This window comes from Phocoena phocoena, chromosome 8, assembly GCF_963924675.1.
Source record: "Phocoena phocoena chromosome 8, mPhoPho1.1, whole genome shotgun sequence".
NCBI lineage: Eukaryota > Metazoa > Chordata > Mammalia > Artiodactyla > Phocoenidae > Phocoena > Phocoena phocoena.
In genome coordinates this window covers 55538152-55561141 of record NC_089226.1, presented here as the reverse complement: position 1 = coordinate 55561141, position 22990 = coordinate 55538152, and the positions used below count along the sequence as shown (strand labels likewise).

General features: G+C 56.9%; 1 protein-coding gene across 1 annotated transcript in view; it reads left to right on the top strand.

Moving 5' to 3' along the window:
• Positions 1 to 22990, top strand: part of MYO7A (myosin VIIA) — a 102653-nt gene that overhangs the window by 36301 nt on the left and 43362 nt on the right. Inside the window, exons 15-29 of the mRNA XM_065881628.1 lie at positions 1677 to 1783; positions 7550 to 7687; positions 8875 to 9033; positions 9454 to 9546; positions 11641 to 11735; positions 12992 to 13076; positions 13617 to 13835; positions 14293 to 14400; positions 15406 to 15615; positions 15996 to 16199; positions 16473 to 16649; positions 17075 to 17164; positions 18717 to 18844; positions 21026 to 21152; positions 22348 to 22467. Coding sequence (XP_065737700.1) covers positions 1677 to 1783; positions 7550 to 7687; positions 8875 to 9033; positions 9454 to 9546; positions 11641 to 11735; positions 12992 to 13076; positions 13617 to 13835; positions 14293 to 14400; positions 15406 to 15615; positions 15996 to 16199; positions 16473 to 16649; positions 17075 to 17164; positions 18717 to 18844; positions 21026 to 21152; positions 22348 to 22467 — 2060 coding nt within the window. The remainder of the gene's footprint in view (positions 1 to 1676; positions 1784 to 7549; positions 7688 to 8874; positions 9034 to 9453; positions 9547 to 11640; positions 11736 to 12991; positions 13077 to 13616; positions 13836 to 14292; positions 14401 to 15405; positions 15616 to 15995; positions 16200 to 16472; positions 16650 to 17074; positions 17165 to 18716; positions 18845 to 21025; positions 21153 to 22347; positions 22468 to 22990) is intronic.

Below are 22990 nucleotides of genomic sequence, written 5' to 3'. Positions count from 1 at the left end.
GAAGTGACTTGCCTAAGGTCACTAATCACTTTTGAGCTACTTTAAACAATTGTGTCAGCATTTTCTGTTTACAGAGCACTGTTTCAATTCAGTAAACTTTATTTATGACATGTGTGGTGCTAGGTGACCCAAAAAGAAGCTAGAGCTTATGGGTGCATCGTGCTCATTCAACAGATGAGGAAGCTGAGGCCCAGAAGGGGACCTCCCTAGGGTCCCGTAGTGAGTCTGTCATAGAGTTTTAATTAGGACCCTACAATTCCATCCCAACTTCAGAGCCCCCCTTCCAGTACTGAGTGCCACCTGCAGCTCACCCCTCCCCAGATGCCAGGTGGGCAGCTCCGCACTGGGTCTCTGTGCCATCTGCCAGCCAGGGCAGCCTGAGTCCTGGGGGAAAGGGTGCTGCTTCTCTGCAGGGTTCCTCCTCCTCGGGCATCCCCAGCCCTTGGGCTCCTCATCTTCATCCCCGCGCTAGCAAGGCCCCCCATTAACTAGTTCCTAAGTCCTCAGGCCCTGGTAATGGTAGCCTGCTTTGGAGTCTCTGTGGTGCAGGGGAGCCTCCCTGGGCTGGTGCCAGGGCTCCTGCGCTCAGGTCTTAACTCTGCCCGTGGCTTGCTGTGTGCAGTTAGACAATTTACTTAGCTTCTCTGAACATCAATTTCTTCCCTTGTGAGAGTGGGGAAGATAGTCTCCACCTGTCCTGCATATACGGGGGAGTTGTGAGCCTTCCAGCTGGGAAGCCACTATCCAAACAAGGTATTTTAAATGCATTCCTTTACTATTAGCTGGTACCAGATGAACTTGTATTCTCTCCCAGGGCACACACTTAACAAGGGCTTTTGACACCTTTGTCACTGAACTTGGGTCCTTGGACTTTTTAATCAATAGAAATTGGTAAGAAGCCAGACGAGAAATTCAGGCAGGCTTTACAGGGGGCTCGCGCTGCTTTAGCACGAGGGAGTGAGAACAAGAAACAGGTGCCTTTGCTCACACCCTGAGCAGGGGCGGGCTTGTTCCTTAAATGAGGTGAGGGCGGTGGCGGATTGGTGGGTCGGGCGTCTTACGTGGTCAGCTCACCCTCTTGGTGGTGCTGTGTGCTGGGGTCACGGGCAGTTCCCTGCTTTTGCTCCCAGCAGCTCAGGAATGGCAGTCGGTTTGTGGCCTTTTTGTATCTTACTGTTCACAATTGCTGGCACCGCACATGCGTGTGGTTATTTTTAGTCCCTAAGTTTCTTTGTATTTTGTTGCTGGAGGAGACGTTTGTCCAGGTACAAGCACTCCGGTAGAGGGTCTTAGGTCCCAGCCTATCTCACCTTCATCCAAAAGACTGAAGCTGGCATTTCAGGTGTTGCGGTGGTTGAGCTGGCAAGGTGCCCCGCTCCCTCCCGGGGCCTGAGACTTCCTGCCCTCCGCTTTGGCCAGGCTGGGAAGAGGTGAGCTGTGAGGCTGGGGAGACGAGTTCCAGCGCTGGCTCTGCCCCTCGCTTTCTCTGGGACCTTGGGCAAGCTACTGTCCTCTACAGGCCCCAGAGTCCCCAGCTGTAAAGTGGATGTGGTTGAACTAGGTGGCTTTTGAGGGTCTTCCTGGACCAGGCGTTGTGGCTTCGGGGAAGGGGTGAGTCTCGTCAGGGGGAGGCTGCCGGAGCTGACGAGGTGTGACTGCTCTTTGCCGCCGCCCAGGCTTCCTGGAGAAGAACCGGGACACCCTGCATGGAGACATCATCCAGCTGGTCCACTCCTCCAGGAACAAGTTCATCAAGCAGATCTTCCAGGCTGACGTCGCCATGGTAATGTCGGGGTGTGGTTTTCATTGGGCAGGAAGGGCCCCCAGAAGCCAGGCCGGTATCTAGATGCCCCCTTGTCTAGTGGCTTCAGCTGAGCTCCTCTGGCCATAGAGCAGGGGTGGTGCTTTGCTGTGGTTGCGGAGGGGCTGGAGGGCCTCCAGTATCCTCCTATCGGGTCCTCTTGTACTAATGAGGTAGAGTGGGTGGGGTGCAAGGCCCAGAGAAGGATCACGTGGGATGCTGCGGAGCAGAGCTTGATCAGGACTCGGTTTTCCATGGGGGGGGCCCCTCCCCTGCCCTGACTCCAGCAGCTAACAGGGAGCACGGACAAAGAGGGGACATCCAGCCTTGAGGACGCGGACGGGTGTGGGTGTTCAGAGAAATGGGCACAAACGGCATATTTGCACCAGCCCTGGACCTCAAATTGGGGGGGGTGGAGAATTTTCCTACCCTCGACATTTCCTTTGTCCCTAGCGTTTTAGCCTGGACTCCGTAGTAGTGGGCTCAAGCCAAATTCAAATCCCAACTCCACCACCTTCTCAATGGGTGGACTTGTTTCTTGCAGGATTGTATGCCTTTTTATCTCATATTTTCCTCCTGTCCCATGGCTTCCTGGAGAGTGCATGGAGGGGCTCAAGGGGAGGGCAGAGCCGCTGCCCCCTCAGTGCCTGTCCTGCTGCCTGTGTTGCCCCCAGCCTCCCAGAAGCCCAGACCACTGCCCTGAGGGTTGTCCTCTTTCCCTGGTGGATTTTGCTCCCTGTTTTCTGACCCGCCACGTTCTCCTTGCCCCCCACCCCATCTCGCCGTGCACTGTGGTTCCTGTTGTAGTTTCTCTGTGGTTATTCATCGGGCACTCTCCGCCAGTCAGCGGCTTCTGCGAAGGTAAAAGACCCCAGCCTGGGGCCGGAGGATGGCGGGAGAGGCCTCAGCAGCCCTTGGGGCTGGGCTGTGTCCTCAGCCCCTGAGGCACTGAGGCTTGGGGAAAGGGCCCTTTTTTCTTTATTGTTTTGGAGTGTGCGTTTTTGTGGAGTGGTTTGTGGAGTGCTTTGATTTTTGTTTTCTGAGTTGTGTGGACTTCAGGCATCTCAGTTTCTTAAAGGAGGAAACTGAGCCCTAGAAAAAGAGGTGAGACCTGCCCAGTGTATCGGGGCAGGGCTGGGACTCGAACCCTTCTCTCCCAAGTTCTCTGCCTCCATGGAGTCTCTTGGAGGCATCAAGGCCTGCTCCTTCCATCAGGCCCTACTAAGGGTTTCTACGTCCATGACTCAGTCAGATCCTCTGATTAACCTTGTAGATCAGGAGAGACAGGTGGTAGTATTTTCTGAATTTTGCAGATGGGGGACTGAAGCTCAGAGTTGGAGTGTGGTTCACTCCCAGTCACCGCATCTGGGGGAGCTGGGACTAGAAGCCACTCCCTGCCCCCTGACCTCCTTAGGCCCGGGAGCACCATCCCTGGTGTGTCCTGACCACCAGCTGCAGGTCATGCGTGGCTCCCAAGGCTCTTTGGGCCCCGAAGATGCTGGGTACCCTTAGCAGCAGCATAGCTCTGGCATCCCTTCGCCTCCCTTTTCTCTTCTCAGCCCTCAGTTTCCTCTCTAATGCTGACATCCTCTCACATTCGCTCTTAACGCTGGGTCCCCCTTCCTTCCTGCATGTCTGGCATCCCCCTGCTGCCTGGTGCCTTGCAGAGTTCTGGCACACACAAAACCACTGGTAGTGCAGGGCCCCCAGCACATCAAGAGCAGGGAGGTCGTCTGGAAGGAGGCCTCTGTCCTCTGCCCGCGGTCGGCCCCAGGCCAACACTGTGGCCCAGCCGGTTGATGGGATGAACGTAGGGCTACCACCAGAGAGGGGCCCAGGCGCCTGGAGCTCCAGCACCGGCAGTCCCCAACGTGAAGCCCACAAACTGCCGGTCGCAGTGTTGGTGACACAGGTGTGGCTCTGGACTCTCCCCCAGTCTCTCCTGTCCTTCTGTGGATGCCAGCCCAGCCCCTACCAGGCCTACCCACTCGTCCTGGTCTTGGGCAGTCCCGGAAGACACTGAACCCATCTTTTCCTCCTACTTCTCTTTCCCAAGCCCGTGGAGGTGTGTGAGGACCTCTCCATGAAGTTTCCTGTTCTAAGCCCCCTTCCCTGAACTCTGGGAATAGAACCCACTTGCTGAGGAACCGTGGAGAGGTCCAAGTGTGAGACTGTGGGGTGTCCAGAAGTGGCCCGCTCCCGAGGGAGTTTTTGGAGCACAGAATGAGAACATGGCAGTGACAGATTTGATACCAATTACATCTACTCTTCTGGCCCACTTAGGCATCCCCGTGAGCAATTACTATTGCCCCTACCTTACAGATAAAGTAACTGAGGCCCAGAGAGGCCAAGGTCTTTGCTAGAAGTCACACAGCTGGTGACACACAGGGATTGTTTCCAGGTCTGTCTCAGGGAGGTGCAGGGACTTGGCCAAGGTCACATACAAGTGAGGGCTACAGTGAGGCTTTCTTGTCCCTGCTCCTTTTCACTGTACTGTACTATCTGCAAGCTTTGCCTCAAGGAAAGAAAAAATACTTTGTTGGAAACGTGATAGCTCTGTTAAAGGAACAAGGAAATGGGCTTGGTGAAGTGTGGATGCTGAGTCAGTTTATTGGATGACAGCGTACCAGCCGCAGCGCTCTCCTTAGGGTGAGGGCCCACGTCCTTCCGGTGATCTGACCTGTGTCCTGCGCAGGTCCCCAGCCCCTGAATTTCCACCCTTTTGACTCTTGTGTCTGCCTCCTCAGGGCGCCCCGGGCAGCCCCACCCCAATCGTTGCCGCTGGAGGGAGCAGCAGGGCGGGGCGGCTCTTCCAGGGCGTGAACACCACCCCACCCCCAACCCCAGGCACATGACCCAGGCGCCCTGAGTCCACAGGACGCTGGTTCACTCCTTATGCAGGTGGCTCCTGCTGACAGTGACTTCCCAGCCCCGATCACATCATGCTTAGGCACCTGTGCCTCACATCCCCTCCGAGGCATCATTTAATGCTGACCATTGGACTTCTCACTTGTGCCTTTACTCCGTCCCTAGTTATCTGCAGATTATCTCAGAAAACAACAAATGTCGGAAAAGATGACCTTTCCCCTCACTGAAACAAAACCAAATCAGAAACCAGGTGGCCAGGGAAGTGAGAGCAGATCCTGGGATCATAGGCCCCATTCACTCGTTCCTTCCTTCCATCACAAATACGTACTGAATGCCTTTTATATGTCAGACATCGTCATATGTGCTGGGGACACAGTGAACAAAACAGAAAGAAACCTCTGTCCTCGTGGAGCTTGTGCTCTAGCAGAAGGAGGAAATAGTTAATAAGCAAATAAATAAGTGTATTACGTAATGTTAGATGGTGACTTATGAGATGGGGAAAAATGAAGGCGGGAAGGGTGCTGGTGGTGGGGCTTTGCAGTTTTGAATAGGGGATCAGGAGAGGCCTTACTGAGAGGCTGGTGAGGAAGTGAAGAAGCCAGCCACGTGCTTTCTGGAGGAAAAGCATCGCAGGGAGAGGGAACAGCAAGTGCAAAACCCTAAGGTGCTTTTTAAGCCCCAACCTGCCCTGGGAAGAGCATGGAGGCAGGGGTGGCTGGAAGGGAGGGAATAAAGTGGTGGAGAGGCTGGAGGTAACTGGGACCAGGTCCTGTGGGGCATGTGGGTTCTTACAAAGGACCTTGGCATTCATGCTGAGTGAACTGGGGAGACACTGAGGATTTTGAGCTGGTTGGGGGAGGGGAGACATGACTGGATTTGTGTTTTAACAGCCTCACTCAGTATCACCGTGTCGATAGTGGAGTGGAGGGCGGTGTGGAGAGTGGGCAACAGAAACAGGGAGACCGGTTTGGAGGTTATTGCAATAACGAGAGAGCCATGCAGGCAGCTTGGACCAGGCTGACAGTGGAGGAAGTGGTAAGAAGGGGTCAGATTCTGGGTCCATTTTGGAGGTAGAGCCAATAAGATTTGCTGACATATTGGATATGAGAGAGGAGGAGTTGGGAATGGTTCCCAGATCTGTGGCTTGAGCAGTGGGACGATTTCTCGGAGTTCAGCACCACTTCGGTTCAGCAAAGCGTTGTTGATTGTTGCTGTGCTGGGCCCTGGGGCACAGCAGTAAACTAGGCAGACCCGCCTGTTCTCACGGGGCTCACATCTCAGCAGGGAAGACAGAAAGTAGTTCCATAGTGCTGATCGAAACCGAAGGAGGGTGTGTCCTATGTGTGTGTATGTTGTTTGTGTGTATTGTGCATGTGTGCGTGCTGTGTGTGTATTTCTGTGTATGTGGTATGTGTGTGTTTTGTGTGTGTGTCTGGTGTGTGTGTGCCATGTGTATTTGTGGGTGGCGTGTGTGTCTGTGTATATGTGTGTACATTTGTGTGTTATGTGTCTGTGTGTCTATGTGTGCACACACGTGCTCCTGGCAAGGCCTCTAATGCAGGCTGTGTACAGCCCACCCTGGACAGCTTCCCCCCCTAACTGGGGGTCACCCAGTGCCACTGCTGGATCAGGTTCTGGGGCAGACTTGGGGGCTGAAGACCTGACATTCACCCTACCCCAGTGCAGACACTCCTCAGCTTCTCTTGGCAAAATCCTAGAATATGTTCCAGATAATACTAAAACAGAAAACGTGGCAAATTTCAGAATAGCAAGCATTTGCTGTTTCTTGGCAAGTTTCATTTCATTCCGGGGGCGTGTGGACTAACTTTAGAATGGGTTAAATGCCTCGCCCTTCCCCCACATATCTCACGCATTGACATCTGCATCCTTGGTTTTTGGTGCTACAGGATATCGGATAAAATGATGACTCATTTAAAATATAAAATCTTACAATAATAATCAAATTCACTAATAAAAAATCCTCACCCCGAAGAAATTGCCAGGAAGACAATAACATCAAAATGCTTTGGAATCGAATGTTGTTTCTATGTCCAATTTCTTGGTCTGAGAGGTTCTGCTTCCTGTTTGCTTGTTGCTCAGGTCCTCCCCCAGGACCCCAACTCATTTCATAGTCTTCTGAGAGGGGGACCCCAACAGGGCAGGGAGGTGCAGGGGGTCGCTGGCCGGCTCACCCAGATAGGGCTGGTGGAGCACGGGGCCCCTGGGCCTTGGTGCTGGACGGCGGCCAGAGGCCAGCTGTGTGCCTTCTTAGGAAGCTTATCTGGGTCTGCCCCGCCCCCCTGCTGCTGACCTGCTAATCCCACAGGGAGGGCAGAGGGTGTAGGTAGCACCGCCGCCCTCACGGGTTGCTGTTTACTGAGACGGACTCTCACAGCCTGGTCAGCTAGATAGGTGGCACTATTCCCATTTAGGAGACTGAGGCTCAGTGTTACTTAGTGACCTGCCTAAAATCACGGGACTCGGAGGTGGTGAGCCAGGGTTTGAATTTAGGTCTGTCTAACCCATCTCTAGAGATGACCCCGTCGTCCTGAGGCGACCAAGTCTGGCCACTCATTTATACTGGGAAGGGAGGATGGAGACTCAGAGAGGGGCTGCGTCTTGCCCAGAGTCATCCAGCACACCAGGGCGTGTGCCTCGCTCCTGGGCCTGGGATCAGGGAGGCTTTCCAGAAGGGGGTGCGTCTGGGATCCAGCGCAGACCAGGCGGGTCACAGGAAAACCCATGTGCCTGGCCAGCCTGCTTCCTTGGGCGGCTCTCCCTCAGGCCCTTGACCAGCTGACCTCTCCTCTCCTGCTTCCCTTCCGGAGGGCTGGAGGGGTACGGGTCAGCCCCTCCCATCGCTGTGGTCCATCCCCCCAGGGCGCCGAGACCAGGAAGCGCTCGCCCACACTCAGCAGCCAGTTCAAGCGGTCCCTGGAGCTGCTGATGCGCACGCTGGGTGCCTGCCAGCCCTTCTTCGTGCGCTGCATCAAGCCCAACGAGTTCAAGAAGCCCATGGTGAGCAGCCCTGGCCTGGGAGGGGGCGAGGGGGAGGCAGATAGGACCAGCCTGGGGGGTGGGAGGGGCTGGGCCATGTGAGACGTTGTGCTCTGTGGGGAATGGCAGGGCCCCTGAGGGGCTTAAAGAGCAAAGTTCCTATTTACTGGAGGCAGCAGGTGCCCTGCAAAGAGCCTGGACTCTGTAGTCGTGGGCTCGAGCCGGATTCAAATCCCAACTCCACCACCTTCTCACTGGGTGACTGTAGACAAGTCACTTCATTCTCTCGTGCCTCAGTTTCCTCACAGATGGAAATGGGACTGATCATACCCACCTCCTGGGGGTATTCCATGCAATAATGCATGCAAACTGCCTGGCGCCTAGGAAGGCACTCAGTAAATGGCAGCTGTGTTTCTTGCTGTGGCCCTGACTTTGAAAGCCTTCTCTCCTTTGGTCCAGCCAATGGCCACCTCCTCCTGGAACCCTTCCTGGATTCCTTTGACTGGTTGGGAACATTTTCGGTTTTGGCTTTTCTGAATAACATCTGTTGAGCCCTTTCTGTGTGTCCGGAGCAGAATGGATTGTCTCTCCAGAGCCTCATTTAATCCTTCCCAACAGCCCAGGAGGGAGGGACGTTTATGGCCCCACGTTCGAGATGTGGAAGCAGAGGCTCAGGGAGGTTGAGGGGCTTGAGGGTGCAGATCCAGGAGCCTGGGCCGCCCCTCCCTGGGAGCCCTCCCCTTCCCCAGCTCTGGGAGGTGTTGTTTACCACAAGCCTCTTCCCAGAGATAGGAAGGGAGGCCCAGGGGAAGCTGGGGCCTGAGGGTCTGGGGAGGGACGGAAGGCGGGAGGCCAGTACTGGGCCAGGGAAAGTGCCTGTAGGGAGAGGAAACAGGTGGCGGCAGCCAGCCTTCCGCATGCTAACTCTGTCCCCTGTCCCCTGCCTGGAAACGTTCCCCAGAGTGGGCTGGCCAGTCCCCCTGGGGATCAGGACGGGGTCTTCAGGGGCGTGAGAGTCACAGAGGGCTCCAGCGGGCTCCCCTCTAAGGCAGGAGGTCCAGGGGACCGAGACCAGGGCCCTGTAGTTGGGCACCATCTCTCTTGCTCTCAGATGCCTCTGGAACCTTCTTTGGGCTGACCTCAGCATCTGTGGCCTGGCCCTTGGGGGAGGCCTCCAACCCTGACGCCCTTGTCTCCTTGCTTGGCAGTTATTCGACCGGCACCTGTGTGTGCGCCAGCTGCGGTACTCGGGGATGATGGAGACCATCCGAATCCGCCGAGCCGGCTATCCCATCCGCTACAGCTTCGTGGAGTTCGTGGAGCGGTACCGAGTCCTGCTGCCCGGCGTGAAGCCGGCCTACAAGCAGGTACGGAGCTGGGGGCATCGGCGGGCGGGCGGGCGGGTCCCAGCCCTGGGCTGGGCGAAGGCCCCACTATTCTCATTGGAACAGTGTGCTGGGCGTGACATCACCTCGGCCACCTCAGGTATGGCTGGGAAAATTGGGGTCAGGCAGTGGAGTGCATCTGAGAGCTTCCATCGCCATGCTTGGCTGGTGTGGACTTAACACGTGTGGTGAGTGGGCCCTGGCTCTTAGCTGGAGGCGAGGGTTTTATAATCATCGGGCCGAGCTAAGGAGAAAAGTGAGTGTCAGAGACGGCAGGGCCCAGCTGCGACCACACAGAGTTAGGGCCAGAGCTGGAGCGAGAGCCCTGCCTCCCAGCCTTGGGAGGGACACCAGGTGGCCTTTCCTCTGGTGGGGCCACCCATTCTCTTATGTACCCCACAGGATGACCTTCAGGGGACATGTCAGCGCATGGCTGAGGCTGTGCTGGGCACCCACGATGACTGGCAGATTGGCAAAACCAAGATTTTTCTGAAAGTGAGCACGGCCTCTGAATCCGGCTGCCTTGATGGGGCTGTGGGCTCCCCATCACGGTGGGAACAGGTCCTAGGGGTGTGCTATAGAGGAGTTGCAGCACCGAATGGGGTCAGTGCTGGGCCTTTGTGACCCTCCTGCCCTGCAGCTGTGGCTGGTTGGAGCGGGTAGTGGAGGGGCAGTTGGTATTTGAGAGCATCTATGACCTGGAGGTGGGGTTGGAGCAGTGACCCCGGGTGAGGACACCGAAGGCCAGAGGTGGGCTCATCAGGGAGGCCTGGATTCAGTCCTGACCCTGTGGTTGTCTGTCTTGGGAATTTGGGCAGGTCACTGGCCGTTTCTGAGCCTCATTTTCCCATCTATAAAATGGGATGTGCTTGTGGTAGGGGCTCTTGCGTGTACCTTTGGTCCATTCCCTTTTTTCCTGCCAGGCGGGGCTCACGCTAGGCTGTGGTCAGCCGTGTGCTACTCACCTTGCTCTCTGGTGTCCCCGGGCCTGTTCCCGCGCTCCCCGAGCAGACACCTGGGGCCCTCTGGCTCCCACCACAGCTTGGGCAGGACTTTGGGGGCTGGGCGGTCAGGGAGGGGGCAGGGCTGGGAGCAGGAAGCTGGGCCGGGGGAGCTTGCTGGAGCTGGCGGAGATGGGACAGCTAGAGCGGGGACAGCGTGAGCGCTAGCTTCTCCATTTCCATTTCTGCTGTTCTAGATTTCTGGCTGTCCTGGGTGATGGGGCAGGGCTCCTTCCTCTGCATAGGGTGGGCCCAGGCAGCCCAGGGAGAGGGAACGGGGGAGCCAGCCCTGCGCTGGAGGGAGTCCTGGGATCTAGTTTAATTCCTCCCTGGCTGAGGGGCCTGGGCTGGTGCCTTCATATCTCTGAGCCTTCATCTCCTCATCGGAAAAATGTGTTGACTGTTCCCTGCCTGTGTGTCTCACAACTGCCACCTGGAGAACACGTTCCGTGGGCCAGGCCCCAGTAGGGGCTTTTTGTCCATCATCACTCATTTAGTCATCACAGCAGCCCGTGAGGTAGAATTATTATGCCCGTTTCAGAGGCTTAGCACGTAGAGGTGAGGTGCGCATGGTCAGGCGCTACCCTGGAGTGGAGAGCAGGGCTTCCAGACTGCGGTTCTGATGCCCAGCCCACATGGGTAAGGGAGGGAAGGCATGCGGCATGACGGCATCTAGTCCCAGAGACGTCATTGTCCCCATCCTCACTTTTCTGGGCTCTTCGGAAACCAGTAGTGGTTTCTAGACCCCAAACATCTGCTTCTCATTCATTCCCTCACTCGTTCAGAAAGCCTTGGCTGAGCAGCCCCTCTGTGCTGGGCCCTGTCCCCAGGTGATGTGTCCTGTGATTATCAGATGCATGTTCCTCCCGCACCAGACCGAGATTCCCCAGGGCAGGGCCCAGGTCTGCCTGGTTCATTGCAGCCTCACCCTAGCACTTAGCACATGGCTGGCACATGGAGATATTTGATTCATGTATTGAATGAACCATGAGTTTTGTCCAACTGGAGTGAGGGTTAGGGGCTCAGGGGTGAGAAGGAGAGGGGGCTGGAGAAGTGGGCAGGGCCTGATGGTAGAGGACCCGGGTGCCAGGGGAGGAGACCCCGGGAGACAGTGGGGTATCTCTGTGAGATCTGTCCTTGAAGGAAGGCCAGAGGGGGAGCAACAGAGGAGAGGAGACTGGTTAGGAGGCTGTTTCTAAGATCCTGGAGAGAAACGATGGTTGCCTGGCTCAGGCCAGGGGCTGATGTGACAGAGACACCTAGAAGAGCTGGGACTTGGGTAGAGATGGCCATAGGATGAAGCCAGTGTGTGTGCGTGTTGGGCCTCCGACTCCATGCAGTCAAATTAGGCGCCCCCTGCTCCCTTTGTCCCTCCCAGACCTCTGGCATCCACCACGACAGTACCTGTCTGTACTTGTGGCAGTGAGAGGCTGCCCCATGGGGCCAGAGCAGGGTTAGGAGCCTATGGGGCCCAAATGAGCCCTAGGCCTGGGCTCTGAGTGAAGGAAGAGGGGGCCCACCTGGGGCGGCCTCACCTCTGGGACTGGAGAGGTTGGTAGGGGTGCCGCTCAGGAGCTCTGCCCTCCAGGACCACCATGACATGCTGCTGGAGGTGGAACGGGACAAGGCCATCACTGACAGAGTCATCCTCCTCCAGAAGGTCATCCGGGGCTTCAAAGACAGGTTCGTACCTGGACCAGCTCTTCCCCGCCTCAGCCCGCATGTGTGTGCGTGTGCGTGTGCCTGGCTCACCTCCGCTCCTCCCACGTGAACACGGAATAAACACCCATGTGCACACACAGAAACATGCACACACGTGCACACAGGGTCATGCGAACAGGGTTGAACGCTCAGACACGTGGACCCATCTGTGCCCCCGTGCCCAGTAACACAGTACCCCCACCTACACACAGGCTTGCACATGTGGGTACATAAAGCACACAAGTGGAACCTCTGTTGGTCTCAGATGCCCGATGAAATTTCCCAAAGAGGAAATTTGAGATTTTGTGAGTGACAAAGTGTGTCCCATATTCCATGTAAGGGGCGTGTGTACAGCTGTGTCAGTTCTCAGATGGGCAGGGCTGACTCTGGAGTGTGATTCAGGCTCCGCAAAAATCCCACAGCCTGCATCTTTTGCAGTTCATCTGGTCACTCCCTTCCTCTATCCGTCCACCCACTTGTCCATCTGTCTGTCCATCTGTCTAGCCATCCTTTGTCCATCCATCCATCTGTACATCCATCCACCTGCCCCTCCATTCGTCTGTATGTCCATCTGTCCAGCCATCCTTTGTCCATCCATCCACCTGTCTGTCCATCAACTTGTCCCTCGTCCCACGGCTGTGCCCTCGTTTGTGCGTGTATCCAGGAATTGGCTTGCTGGCTCACCCACACTGACGTAGCCATCCTTCACTCCTCCCTTATTTATTTCCACGTTCAGGAGACACCTGCTGTTTGATGTGTGGTCTCTTGTCCTCCATCAGGTTGAAGGTGACTGTCGGCCTGTAGAAGCTGCCTAGTGTACACAGGGAAAAGCATGGTGCTCAGTCAGTCAGAAGACGAGGACCCCAGCCCCAACCTCATCAAGTCTCATTTTCCTCACCTATAAGATGAGGGAGTTAGGTACTCAGTAATAAGTGATGTTTACAGTTTTCAAAGTGTTTAATCTTTATTTACTGACTACTCATACATTTACTCATGAGTAACCTTCTGAATGTCCACCTTACTGGGTTTATGTGACAAGGCTATGAGGCAGGCAGGGCAGGTATTATTCTGCCCATTTTACAGATGAGGAAGCTGAGGTGCAGAGAAGTTACATGCCTTTGCCCAAGGTCATGGAGCCAAGGAGACACAGAGCTGGGACTCAGCCCTGCTCTCCTAATTCCACCCCCCCCCCCCCAGGACCCTGGCAGAGGTCCTACTGCATCACACTGCTGTTTTAGGTCCAACTTCCTGAAGCTGAAGAGTGCTGCCACGCTGATCCAGAGGCACTGGCGGGGCCACAACTGCAGGAAGAACTATGGGCTGGTGAGCCTCCTCGAGGGAGCTGCTTGTTGCCTCACGAAGCCTTTGAACCTGGCCCTGTTGCCATAGCAGCAGGACTTACCTGTTTGCAGGGCCTGGCTGACCTCTTACCACCCTGCCAGCCCCTACCATTCCTCTAGCCCAAAGTCCGAGTCTGGTTTTTGCAGCTCTCCCCATCTGGTCAGCAATGTTTGTGCTTTTCTTCTGGAATGTTTTGGTGGGTGATGAACACCTGGGTTATTAAACACCTCAGAGGGGGCCAGGAACAGGTGTGTCACATGGACCCCTGTGAAGGAACTGGCCTTGGGGCTGGGGAGGTGGACAGGAAGGAGGCCCACTCCTGGTCTGAGGATGGGAGTCTCTTGGGGGGACCGCATCACAGGGGAAGCCAAGGCCACTCCCTGGGAAACTTTGGTCTGAGAGGAGACAGCTGTGCCTTCGGGGCATGCAGGTTGGAGAGTGGAGCCCGGGGCAGTGACCTTCACTGGGCAGGGTTGGTCTGGAATCAGGGCCGTGGTTCTCAGCAGGTGGCCATCCTTGCAGATGCGGTTGGGCTTCTTGCGGCTGCAAGCCCTGCACCGCTCCCGGAAGCTGCACCAGCAGTACTGCCTGGCCCGCCGGCGCATCATCGGGTTCCAGGCCCGCTGCCGCGCCTACCTGGTGCGCAAGGCTTTCCGTCATCGCCTCTGGGCCGTGATCACCGTGCAGGCCTACGCCCGGGGCATGATCGCCCGCAGGCTGCACCGGCGCCTCAGGGCTGAGGTAAGGGTCCCAGGTCCACAGCAGCCACAGCTCTGAGCCCTGTGACAGCTGTGTCCTCCGAGGGGTGCTCTTCCACCTCAGGCAGACATATCGCCCCCGCGTGTGGCCTGAGCCTGTCGGGGGGTGGGGATGTAGGGCTCTACCTCTTTGGAGGCCTGCACAAGACTGGATCCCTCATTTCCCTCTTTCCAGCCAGGGGCAGGGCAGGGGCCCAGTCCCTGTTGTGACTCTTTTTGAGGCCAAGGTGAACCTGCTTTGGCTTTGGGATCAGCGGTGCCCCCAACCCGCTGTGGCACCTGGAGGGGTTCTCATGTGCCTCAGTTTCCCTCTACCAAATTATTTGGCAAAGTCATTCCCAGTCCCAGAACTCAGCCGGGGTGGGGTGGGGTCAAGCTGGCGGGAAGCACCGTGAGGGTCACACATGGTTTGGCGCGCACCCTGCCGCCCCCTCCCCCAGTACCTGCGGCGCCTGGAGGCTGAGAAAATGCGGCTGGCGGAGGAGCAGAAGCTCCGGAAGGAGATGAGCGCCAAGAAGGCCAAGGAGGAGGCTGAACGCAAGCATCAGGTGAGCTGGGGATGTGCTGACTCCTTAGACATCCATTCACTGGTTCAGCAGCCCTCAGCCAACACCGGCTGTCCAGCCTCTGTCCACGCGACCTTCCTTCCTTCCTTCCTTCGTGTGCTGGGTGCCTGTTCTGTGCCAAGCCAGGCCAGAGGGCTGTGGCTCCAGAGCGAGCGGGTCCAGGCCCTCAGCTGTGTTGTAACAGGATAAACAGCCTGAGCCGGGGTGGGAGCCCCCAGCCATGTGTAGCTACAGAGCACTTGAAAGAGCAAAGCATTGTCAGTGCAAAATACAGACTTGATTTCTTTTTCTTTTTGGCCACGCAGTGAGGCTTGTGGGATCTTAGTTCCCCGACCAGGGATCGAACCCGGGCCCACGGCACTGAAAGCACCAAGTCCTAACCACTGGATTTCCAGGGAATTCCCAATTACACACTAGATTTTGAAGACTCAGTTAAAAAAAAAAAAAAGGAATATAAAATATCTCAGTACTATTTTTTAATATTAATTACATGTCAAGATAATACTTTGGAAATATTGGGTTAAATGAAATACATTATTAAAGTTGATCTAACCTATCTTTTGAAAAACTATTTTGAACATAGCCACTGCATATGTGGCTTGCATTATATTTCTATTGGACAGCGGTGGTCTAGAGCCTATACCCAGTGGCTCTTGGATTTTGGGGTTGGTGTGGTCCCCTTCGGGTGGGGAGACCTGAGCAGGCTTCCTGGAGGAGGTGGTCCCAGCTGAGCCTCGAGACAGGCAGGTGACATTACTGTCTGAGCTTGTTGTGAGCTGTCTCTGGCTCAGCACGGGGCATCTGTCTGCACTGAGCTGTGAGGGATGAGCAGGTGTGTCCCAGGGTGGAAAGGCCCGAGGCTCCGTCCTTCCCAGCGGTCAGGAGGGCCCCGAGGAGGTTGGGACTCTGGCCTGGCTGCTGCAGGGGCTCCCGTGGGCTCCCCACGGGGGGCTTGCTCCCTGACGCTGCATCACCCCCACCTCGCAGGAGCGCCTGGCCCAGCTGGCCCGTGAGGACGCAGAGCGGGAGTTGAAGGAGAAGGAGGAGTCTCGGCGGAAGAAGGAGCTCCTGGAGCAGATGGAGAGGGCCCGCCACGAGCCCATCAATCACTCGGACATGGTGGACAAGATGTTTGGCTTCCTGGGGACTTCGGGCAGCCTGCCAGGCCAGGAGGGCCAGGCACCTAGTGGCTTCGAGGTACCAAGCTGGGGAAGGGGCTGGAACAGGCCCCAGTGTGGTGCCGTCCCTCCTCTCGCACCCCTCTGTGTTAAAGTCCTCGTGGTCCCCTCTGAGCAGAAGGCAGCTGTGATGACCTGGGACGGGGCTGCAGCCCCAGGCCCTGTCCAGCAACCAGCCTGCCATATGACCTTGGGCCAATCACTGTTCCCCTCCAGGGCCATTCACAAACCTTCATTCATGTGTTGAGGATCTACCTTGCACTGGGCTGTCTGGGGAGTGAACAGGATGAACAGCACCCTACACTTCTGGAGGAAGAGCTGGCCCTACAGGGACAGGCTGGGGGACTGCAGCCCAGCCCCATTTGCCCCTATGGCAGGGAATCCCTTTTGTCTCCCCAGGACCTGGAGTGCGGGCGGAGGGAGATGGTGGAGGAAGACCTGGATGCGGCCCTGCCCCTGCCTGATGAGGATGAGGAAGACCTCTCCGATTATAAATTCGCCAAGTTCGCTGCCACTTACTTCCAGGGCACGACCACGCACACCTACACCCGGCGGCCGCTCAAGCAGCCACTGCTGTACCACGACGATGAGGGCGACCAGCTGGTGAGGGCTGGGGCTGTCTGTGCTGGCAGCGCGGCTGCCGAGGGGCTGGGGCCCAGCTGTGCAGGGACCAGGGCTGACCTCATCCCGCACCCAGCCTGCAGCCGGGGCACAGGGCGAGGCCCCAAGGAACACCCACAAGGCACTCAGCTCAGTGGTCCTCCTCCGGTTGGCGGGAGTGGGGTTCCCCAGCCTCTCCCCCACCCCTGGGTCATTTTGATGGCTTCAGCCACATCCTGCACTCGGGCTCTCTGACTGGCGTGGGTCTGTCCCCAGGCGGCCCTGGCGGTCTGGATCACTGTCCTCCGGTTCATGGGGGACCTCCCTGAGCCCAAGTACCACACGGCCATGAGTGACGGCAGCGAGAAGATTCCTGTGATGACCAAGATTTATGAGACTCTGGGCAAGAAAACATACAAGAGGGAGCTTCAGGCCCTGCAGGGCGAGGGCGAGGTGAGTCGCAGGTGCCCTCTGGCCAGGATCCCTTCCAGGACCCCCCCAGCCTTAAGGGGTCCTCAGCAGAAGGAACACCCTAAAATTTGCCTCTGCCTCACCTCCCTGACCCCTGCCCTCCTCTGTCTACTCCTGGGAACGAACAGTGTGAGCTTGATATAAACTGTAAAGTGCTGACCACGATTGAGGCCACATGGCAGGGCAGACAGGCTTTGCAGTCAGAGCCAGCTTCAATCTTGACTTGCTGGGAGGCGGTGGGTGGGTTATTACACTTTTCAGTCTCAGTTTTCCCATTTGTCCCTTGGCTGATGGGCTGGGGTGGTACACGTTAGTGTGGAGGTGAGACAATTCTAACCACATTGTCAACTGCTCTTGTCATTACTTTCGGTCCACTCGTTTGACTCTGACCCCTGTTTGTCCGGCAGGCCCAGCTCCCCGAGGGGCAGAAGAAGAGCAGCGTGAGGCACAAACTGGTGCACTTGACCTTGAAGAAGAAGTCCAAACTGACAGAGGAGGTCAGAAAAGACCCTGCACGGCCTTGGTGGCCCAGGCTGGGGCAAGGCTGGGCTTGGGACCAACAGGGACAGGAGTGGAGTGGATACTGTCTGTGCTCAGGGGACCAGGACGGCCAGCAGGACAGCGTTGGATGTGATCAGGCAGACAGGATGCAAGGAAAAGGGCGCTGTTCTCAGGCTGGGGTCGGTCAGGGATGCTTCCCGGAAGATGGGCCACGAGAGCTGGGGAGGGCTGGAGTGGCAGATGGTGAGAGGGAGGACATGCCAGGGCATGGACCCGTTGCCTTTGATCCAGGGACCTTTTTTTTTTTTTTTGCGGTACGCGGGCCTCTCACTGTTGTGGCCTCTCCCGTTGCGGAGCACAGGCTCTGGACACGCAGGCTCAGCGGCCATGGCTCACGGGCCCAGCCGCTCTGCGGCGTGTGGGATCTTCCCGGACTGGGGCATGAACCCGTGTCCCCTGCATCGGCAGGTGGACTCTCAACCACTGCGCCCGCAGGGAAGCCCTGATGCAGGGACCTTTTAGTCAATGAGAATTTTCTGTGGGATAAGAGTGCCCATGGGGCATTAACACTATTAGTTTGTCTGTCATTCATTTAGTCACCTTGTGTTTTCTGAGCACCGTCCTGGCCCATTGTTCCAGGACTGTCCAGGCTGGGAGGGCCGACAGACACAAACTAAGGCATTCACGGTGCAGAGGGACTGGTTCCTCCGTGCCCCTGCTTTTGTGCACACCGGTCCCTCTGCCTAAAATTCCTCCTTCCTCTTCTGTGCCTGGGGGGGGTCCCCTCCTCCAGGAAGCCTTCCCCTCTACAGCAGAGTCAGGCTGTTTCTCCTGGGCTTCCTCAGCCTGCTTTGTCTGTGTCCTCATTTTGTTCCCCATCTGAGGCTCCAATCCAGTCTTGTAGCTATGTTACCCCAGATCTGAGTCCCAGCTCCACTGCTCGGTATCCAAGGCACCCAGGGAAGAAAATGCCTGCTAGTGGCTTCCTGGGATGATGGCATGAGATGATGGCCGTGGGTGCTCAGCAGACATGAGGACTGCCTGCAGGGGCGTGCTCCCGCCACTCACCCTGTTTCTGGGCAGAGCGCGGGGCTGGCGTTGTGGCTCATGTGGAACCAGAGAGGAAAAGCCCATCTATAAGAACCCAGGCCCAAGGCTATTCACACAGGAGCCGGGGAGTTAATGACAGGTGATGGTGGCCGGGTGTTTGGAACCCAGGTGTACTCTGGGTGTCGGAGTGGTGTGTGGCCCACCTCAGAGAGATAGGGATCCCATCAGGAGTCAGAGGAGCCCCTGGCCTGGCTGAGGGGACTTCCCTGGGGTAGGGCTGGGGGTAGATGTCAAGGAGGCTGCAGTGGAGCCTTATCCCCAAAAGCGCGTAGCACCGGGCCAGGTATCCACCCAGCATCTGTTCTGCACGGGCGGGGCTGTGACAGTGGTGGGGAGCCAGCTCTCTGGCTACTCCCAGGATTCTGCTCTCCGGGGGAGTGGGCAGACTCAGGCAAACAGCAGGGCCTTGGTCAAGCCTTGCCCCTCCCTGTGGCCCAGGTGACCAAGAGGCTGCATGACGGAGAGTCCACGGTGCAGGGCAACAGCATGCTGGAGGACCGGCCCACCTCCAACCTGGAGAAGCTGCACTTCATCATTGGCAACGGCATCCTGCGGCCAGCACTCCGGTCAGTGCCTGAGGGGCAGGGGCACAGGGAGGGGGCAGCTATCAGGGGAGGCATCCCGCACTTGCAGACCTGCGAGGCTTTTGTTGGCTGAGTGGTAGCTCTGTCACTTTAAGAGCTACCAGGCCTGGGTTTAGCTCTGCTGCCAGCTGGTTGTGTGACCTTGGTAGAGTGATTTCAGCTCTGTAAGCTTCAGTTTCTTCATCTGTAAAGATGGAATAATAAAAGTACCTACCTTGTAGGCTTGTGGGCAGATAAAACTATGGAAAGTGTGACACAGGACCTACACAGTGGGCACTCAGTAAACGGTAGCTGTTGCTAGCATTATCTGACATACATCTTCTGCTGTAACCCTATCCCTGCCGGCACCTTCGGTGTACCCAGCCCAGGCCCGTGGTCAGGGTTACTGTGGTCAGAATGCCTGGGATCCTGCAAGTGGCTCCTTCCCCACGCAGGCCCAGGAGAGGCCTTTGCTCAGGTCCCTGGGGTGTTGGGGAGGAGCTGCGATGATCCATGACTTTCCAGGAGCAATTACGGAATCAACTCAGCTGCATCAGCGGAGGGAAGGCAGATAGGGTTTCTCTGAGAACTCCATCTGCACGGATGGCTGGTTAGGAGAGCTGATCCCGTGAACTTGTGTGTGCTGGCTGGGAGGACAGCAGGATGGGCCGGGTGGGGAGGTCAAGTGTCATTTTCCCAGTGGGAGACATGAGGTCCAGAGAGGAAGAGGTTTGCCCAGGGGTCACCGGCCTCCCTTTCATTGCTCCTCGAGGCCAGTGACTACCTCGCTCGCCAGAGATGTAGCACTTGGGACCGCCAGCCTCCAGGAAGAAAAGGTGGCTGCCCAAGGTATGTTTAAGGGCAAGAATTCGCCTCCCAGTTATCTCACCATCAGACCTAAAGGGGTACTTCTGGAGAACACAGTGCCAGGAGCCCTGGACCGTCAGAAGGCTGGGGTGCCAACTCCCTGAGGGGCCATGGCTAATGCCTCCCTCCTCCCGGCCTCCGTCTCCCTGTCCATGAATCGAACGGGGTCAGGGGCTCCCAGCTACGGGTGATAGTTGTCACCGGTCTGTAGCAAGATGGGAAAAATAAGGATGTTTCTAAATTTGATTTATTTAAAGCACTGTTGTTTGTTCTGAGATTTTGCCCTTCCTACTTTTTGGATATTAAAATTACATTTGTTTTATAAAATGATTGTGATATAGATAGTGGGCAGGTGCTGTGTGTGTGGTGTGTTTTAAATGTCCTTATTGTCTTGATAATAAGTTAGCGATGTCCACAATTTATTTTGAGGTTGCATTGGTCCATGAGCTCTCAAAATTGGGGAGCCACTGAATTAGATACCTGCCCTTCACAGAGGGAGGAGCGGCAGTTAGTGCCCCCTGGTGGTCACTCCATCTTGGTGGGTCCCGCCCTTGGCCCTGGAGGGGGCATGCAGCATCTTCACAGCTGCAGCTAGGCTGGCATCTGCGGGGGTTTTACTGTGCTGGGCACCGTGCCAGGTGCTGTATAAGCCTTGGCTCATTTTTCTTCACAGAAATCCTGTGAGGAAGGGGTGGTATCATTTCCCTTTAAAATGAAAACAAAACGAAAAACTACCTTCATTGCTTTAATCTGATTGCAGAAGTAAAGCATGGCCATTTAAATATTCAGATATTATAGCACTATATCAAGAGAACGTCATTCCATCCCCCAGAGCAACTCCCCAGCTGTCCTTCCTGTCTCTGCTCTGCCAGTTACCATTAGTAGAAATTGTACCTGCTGCCATGTCTGTGGTCTAGGCTCAGGTGAACTCACCTGCCCAGGCCGTGCAGCTTGGTGAGGGATGAGGCACGTGGGGAGCCTGTGCTTCTCATCAAAGTGGTCACCAGTGACTGGGGCCACTGTGCCCAGGAGCAGGGTATGCACCACCCTCTGGATCATGGGGCCCCGGCCGTGGACTCTGGACTGGAGTCAGGAACGTGCGTGCTTCGTGCCTGCTGAGCCTATCTCCAAAGCTAGACCCCCTCCAGTAGCCGCAGAGCCCTGGGCTCAGCCTTCTCCACCTGGCCTCACCTGCCTCCTCCCAGGTGGTCTCTGGCAAGTGGGAGAGCAAGCATCCTACCTGCTGCTGGGAGGGGTGGGGCTTTCCCTCTGAGGCAGTGCATCTCCCGTCCTTGCCCCCCATCCCCGCCTGCCTAGGGATGAGATCTACTGCCAGATCAGCAAGCAGCTCACTCACAACCCCTCCAAGAGCAGCTATGCCCGGGGCTGGATCCTCGTGTCTCTCTGTGTGGGCTGCTTCGCCCCCTCTGAGAAGTTCGTTAAGGTAGGGGAGGCTTTTGGCCTCCGGGGGTGGGAAGGGGAGCCGTGCCCAGTCCCTGGGGTTGAGGGGCAGAGCACGGGGAAGAAATTCAGAGGGGCTTGGCAACGAGGCCCTGCCCGGGTCATCTCCTCCCAGGCCTCCCCACCTCCGCAGGGCCCATCTTCCTGGCCCCCTCCTCCTGGGCACCCACCACTGCACTCCATCTCCTCCGAGCCCCATTTTATTTATGCGTTTGCTGGGCTTGACAACAGCGCCCCCTAGACCCTCCACATGCTGGTCTGAAGCACTTCCGTTCATCTCAGGCCCTTTCGTGACTCCTCCTTAGTGTCAGGCCCTGGGTGCTGGGGACACAGAGGCAGAGCAGGTGACAGCTGGATCGACCCAGCTGGTCAGCGCTGCGAAGAGGGCGGGCTCAGGGAGGTGGGCCCTGGAGGAAGAGGAGCAGTTAAGCTGGGTGAAGGGGGTATGGTGTGTGGGGTGAGGCAGGAGATGCAGCTGAGACTAGGCAGGGCCGGATCATGGTGGCCGTGCTGCCAAACGTGAGGGACGTGGACTTGATCTGGAGGACAGTGGGGAGGCCTGGAAAGCCGAGGAGGGACGGGGATGGATGGGCCTTGAGGAGCGGGTTCAGTGTGGGTGGAGGGACCAGAGGCAGGAGACCCGGTGAGGCTGCTCTGACGGTCTGGGTGTTACCGACCTGGGTCCTCTTTAATCGATAGAAGTTGATAAGGGGTCAGACAAGAAATTCAGGCAAGGCTTTACTGGGACTCGTGCTGCTTTAGCACGAGGGAGTGAGAACAAGAAACAGGGGCCCTTGCTCACTCCCTGAGCGGGGGCGGGCTGGTCCCTTTAATGAGGTGAGGGCGGTGGCGGATTGGTGGGTCGGGCTGGAGGGGGGGGCTTAGGTGGTCTGCCCACCCCCTTGGGGGTGCTGTACGCAGGGGTCATGGGCAGTTCCCTGCTTTTGCTCCTGGCAGTTGGTTTGTGGCCTTTTTGTATCCTGTTGTTCATAATTGCCCTGACTGCACATGTATGCGGTTTTTAGTCCCTTTTGATTTCTTTGTATTTTATTGCTGGAGGAGACGTTTGTCCAGGTGCAAGCACTCCAGTAGAGGGTCCCAGGTCCCAGACTATCTCACAGGTGGGGAGGCCGAGGGAGGCTGGAGTGGGGCCCCCTCAGCTGGTCCTCTGTCCATAGTACCTGCGGAACTTCATCCACGGGGGACCACCTGGCTATGCCCCATACTGTGAGGAGCGGCTCAGGAGGACCTTCGTCAACGGGACACGGACACAGCCACCAAGCTGGCTGGAGCTGCAGGTGTGGCCCCCGGGCGTGGGTATGTGTGTGTCGCCAGTGCACCCCAGTGCCCCAGAAACTTTGCCTACTTTGGGATTCTGTGGTCATTCAAGCACCCACCCTCAGGTTCTGGAATTTCAGGCCTACTGGAACAGGAAAGCCCACAGTGGTGATGACTCCCATCTGCTGGCTTTATAGTCAAAGTGACTTGGGCAGGGGGTTTCCTCTGTGTCTCAATGGCTTCATCTACAACATGACAGTAAAGATGTTCATTTCACAGGGTCTTGTGATGGTTACATGACAGGAGGGCAGAAGCCCCTGAATGTGGCAGAGCCCAACCACCCAGCCCTAGTGCCCCACCTCAGGGACCCTGAAGGTCCTTTCAGGGTGGGGAGCACAGCAGGGCTCCCTGGGCACCTGTGACCAAGGACAGGCAATGTGCCGTGGGATGCTGAGGTCCGAGGGCTCCAACCCCATAGGGAGCAGGGAGCCAGGAGCTCAGAGGGAGTGAGATGTTCTGAAGTGAAAGGATTCCCACAAAGCC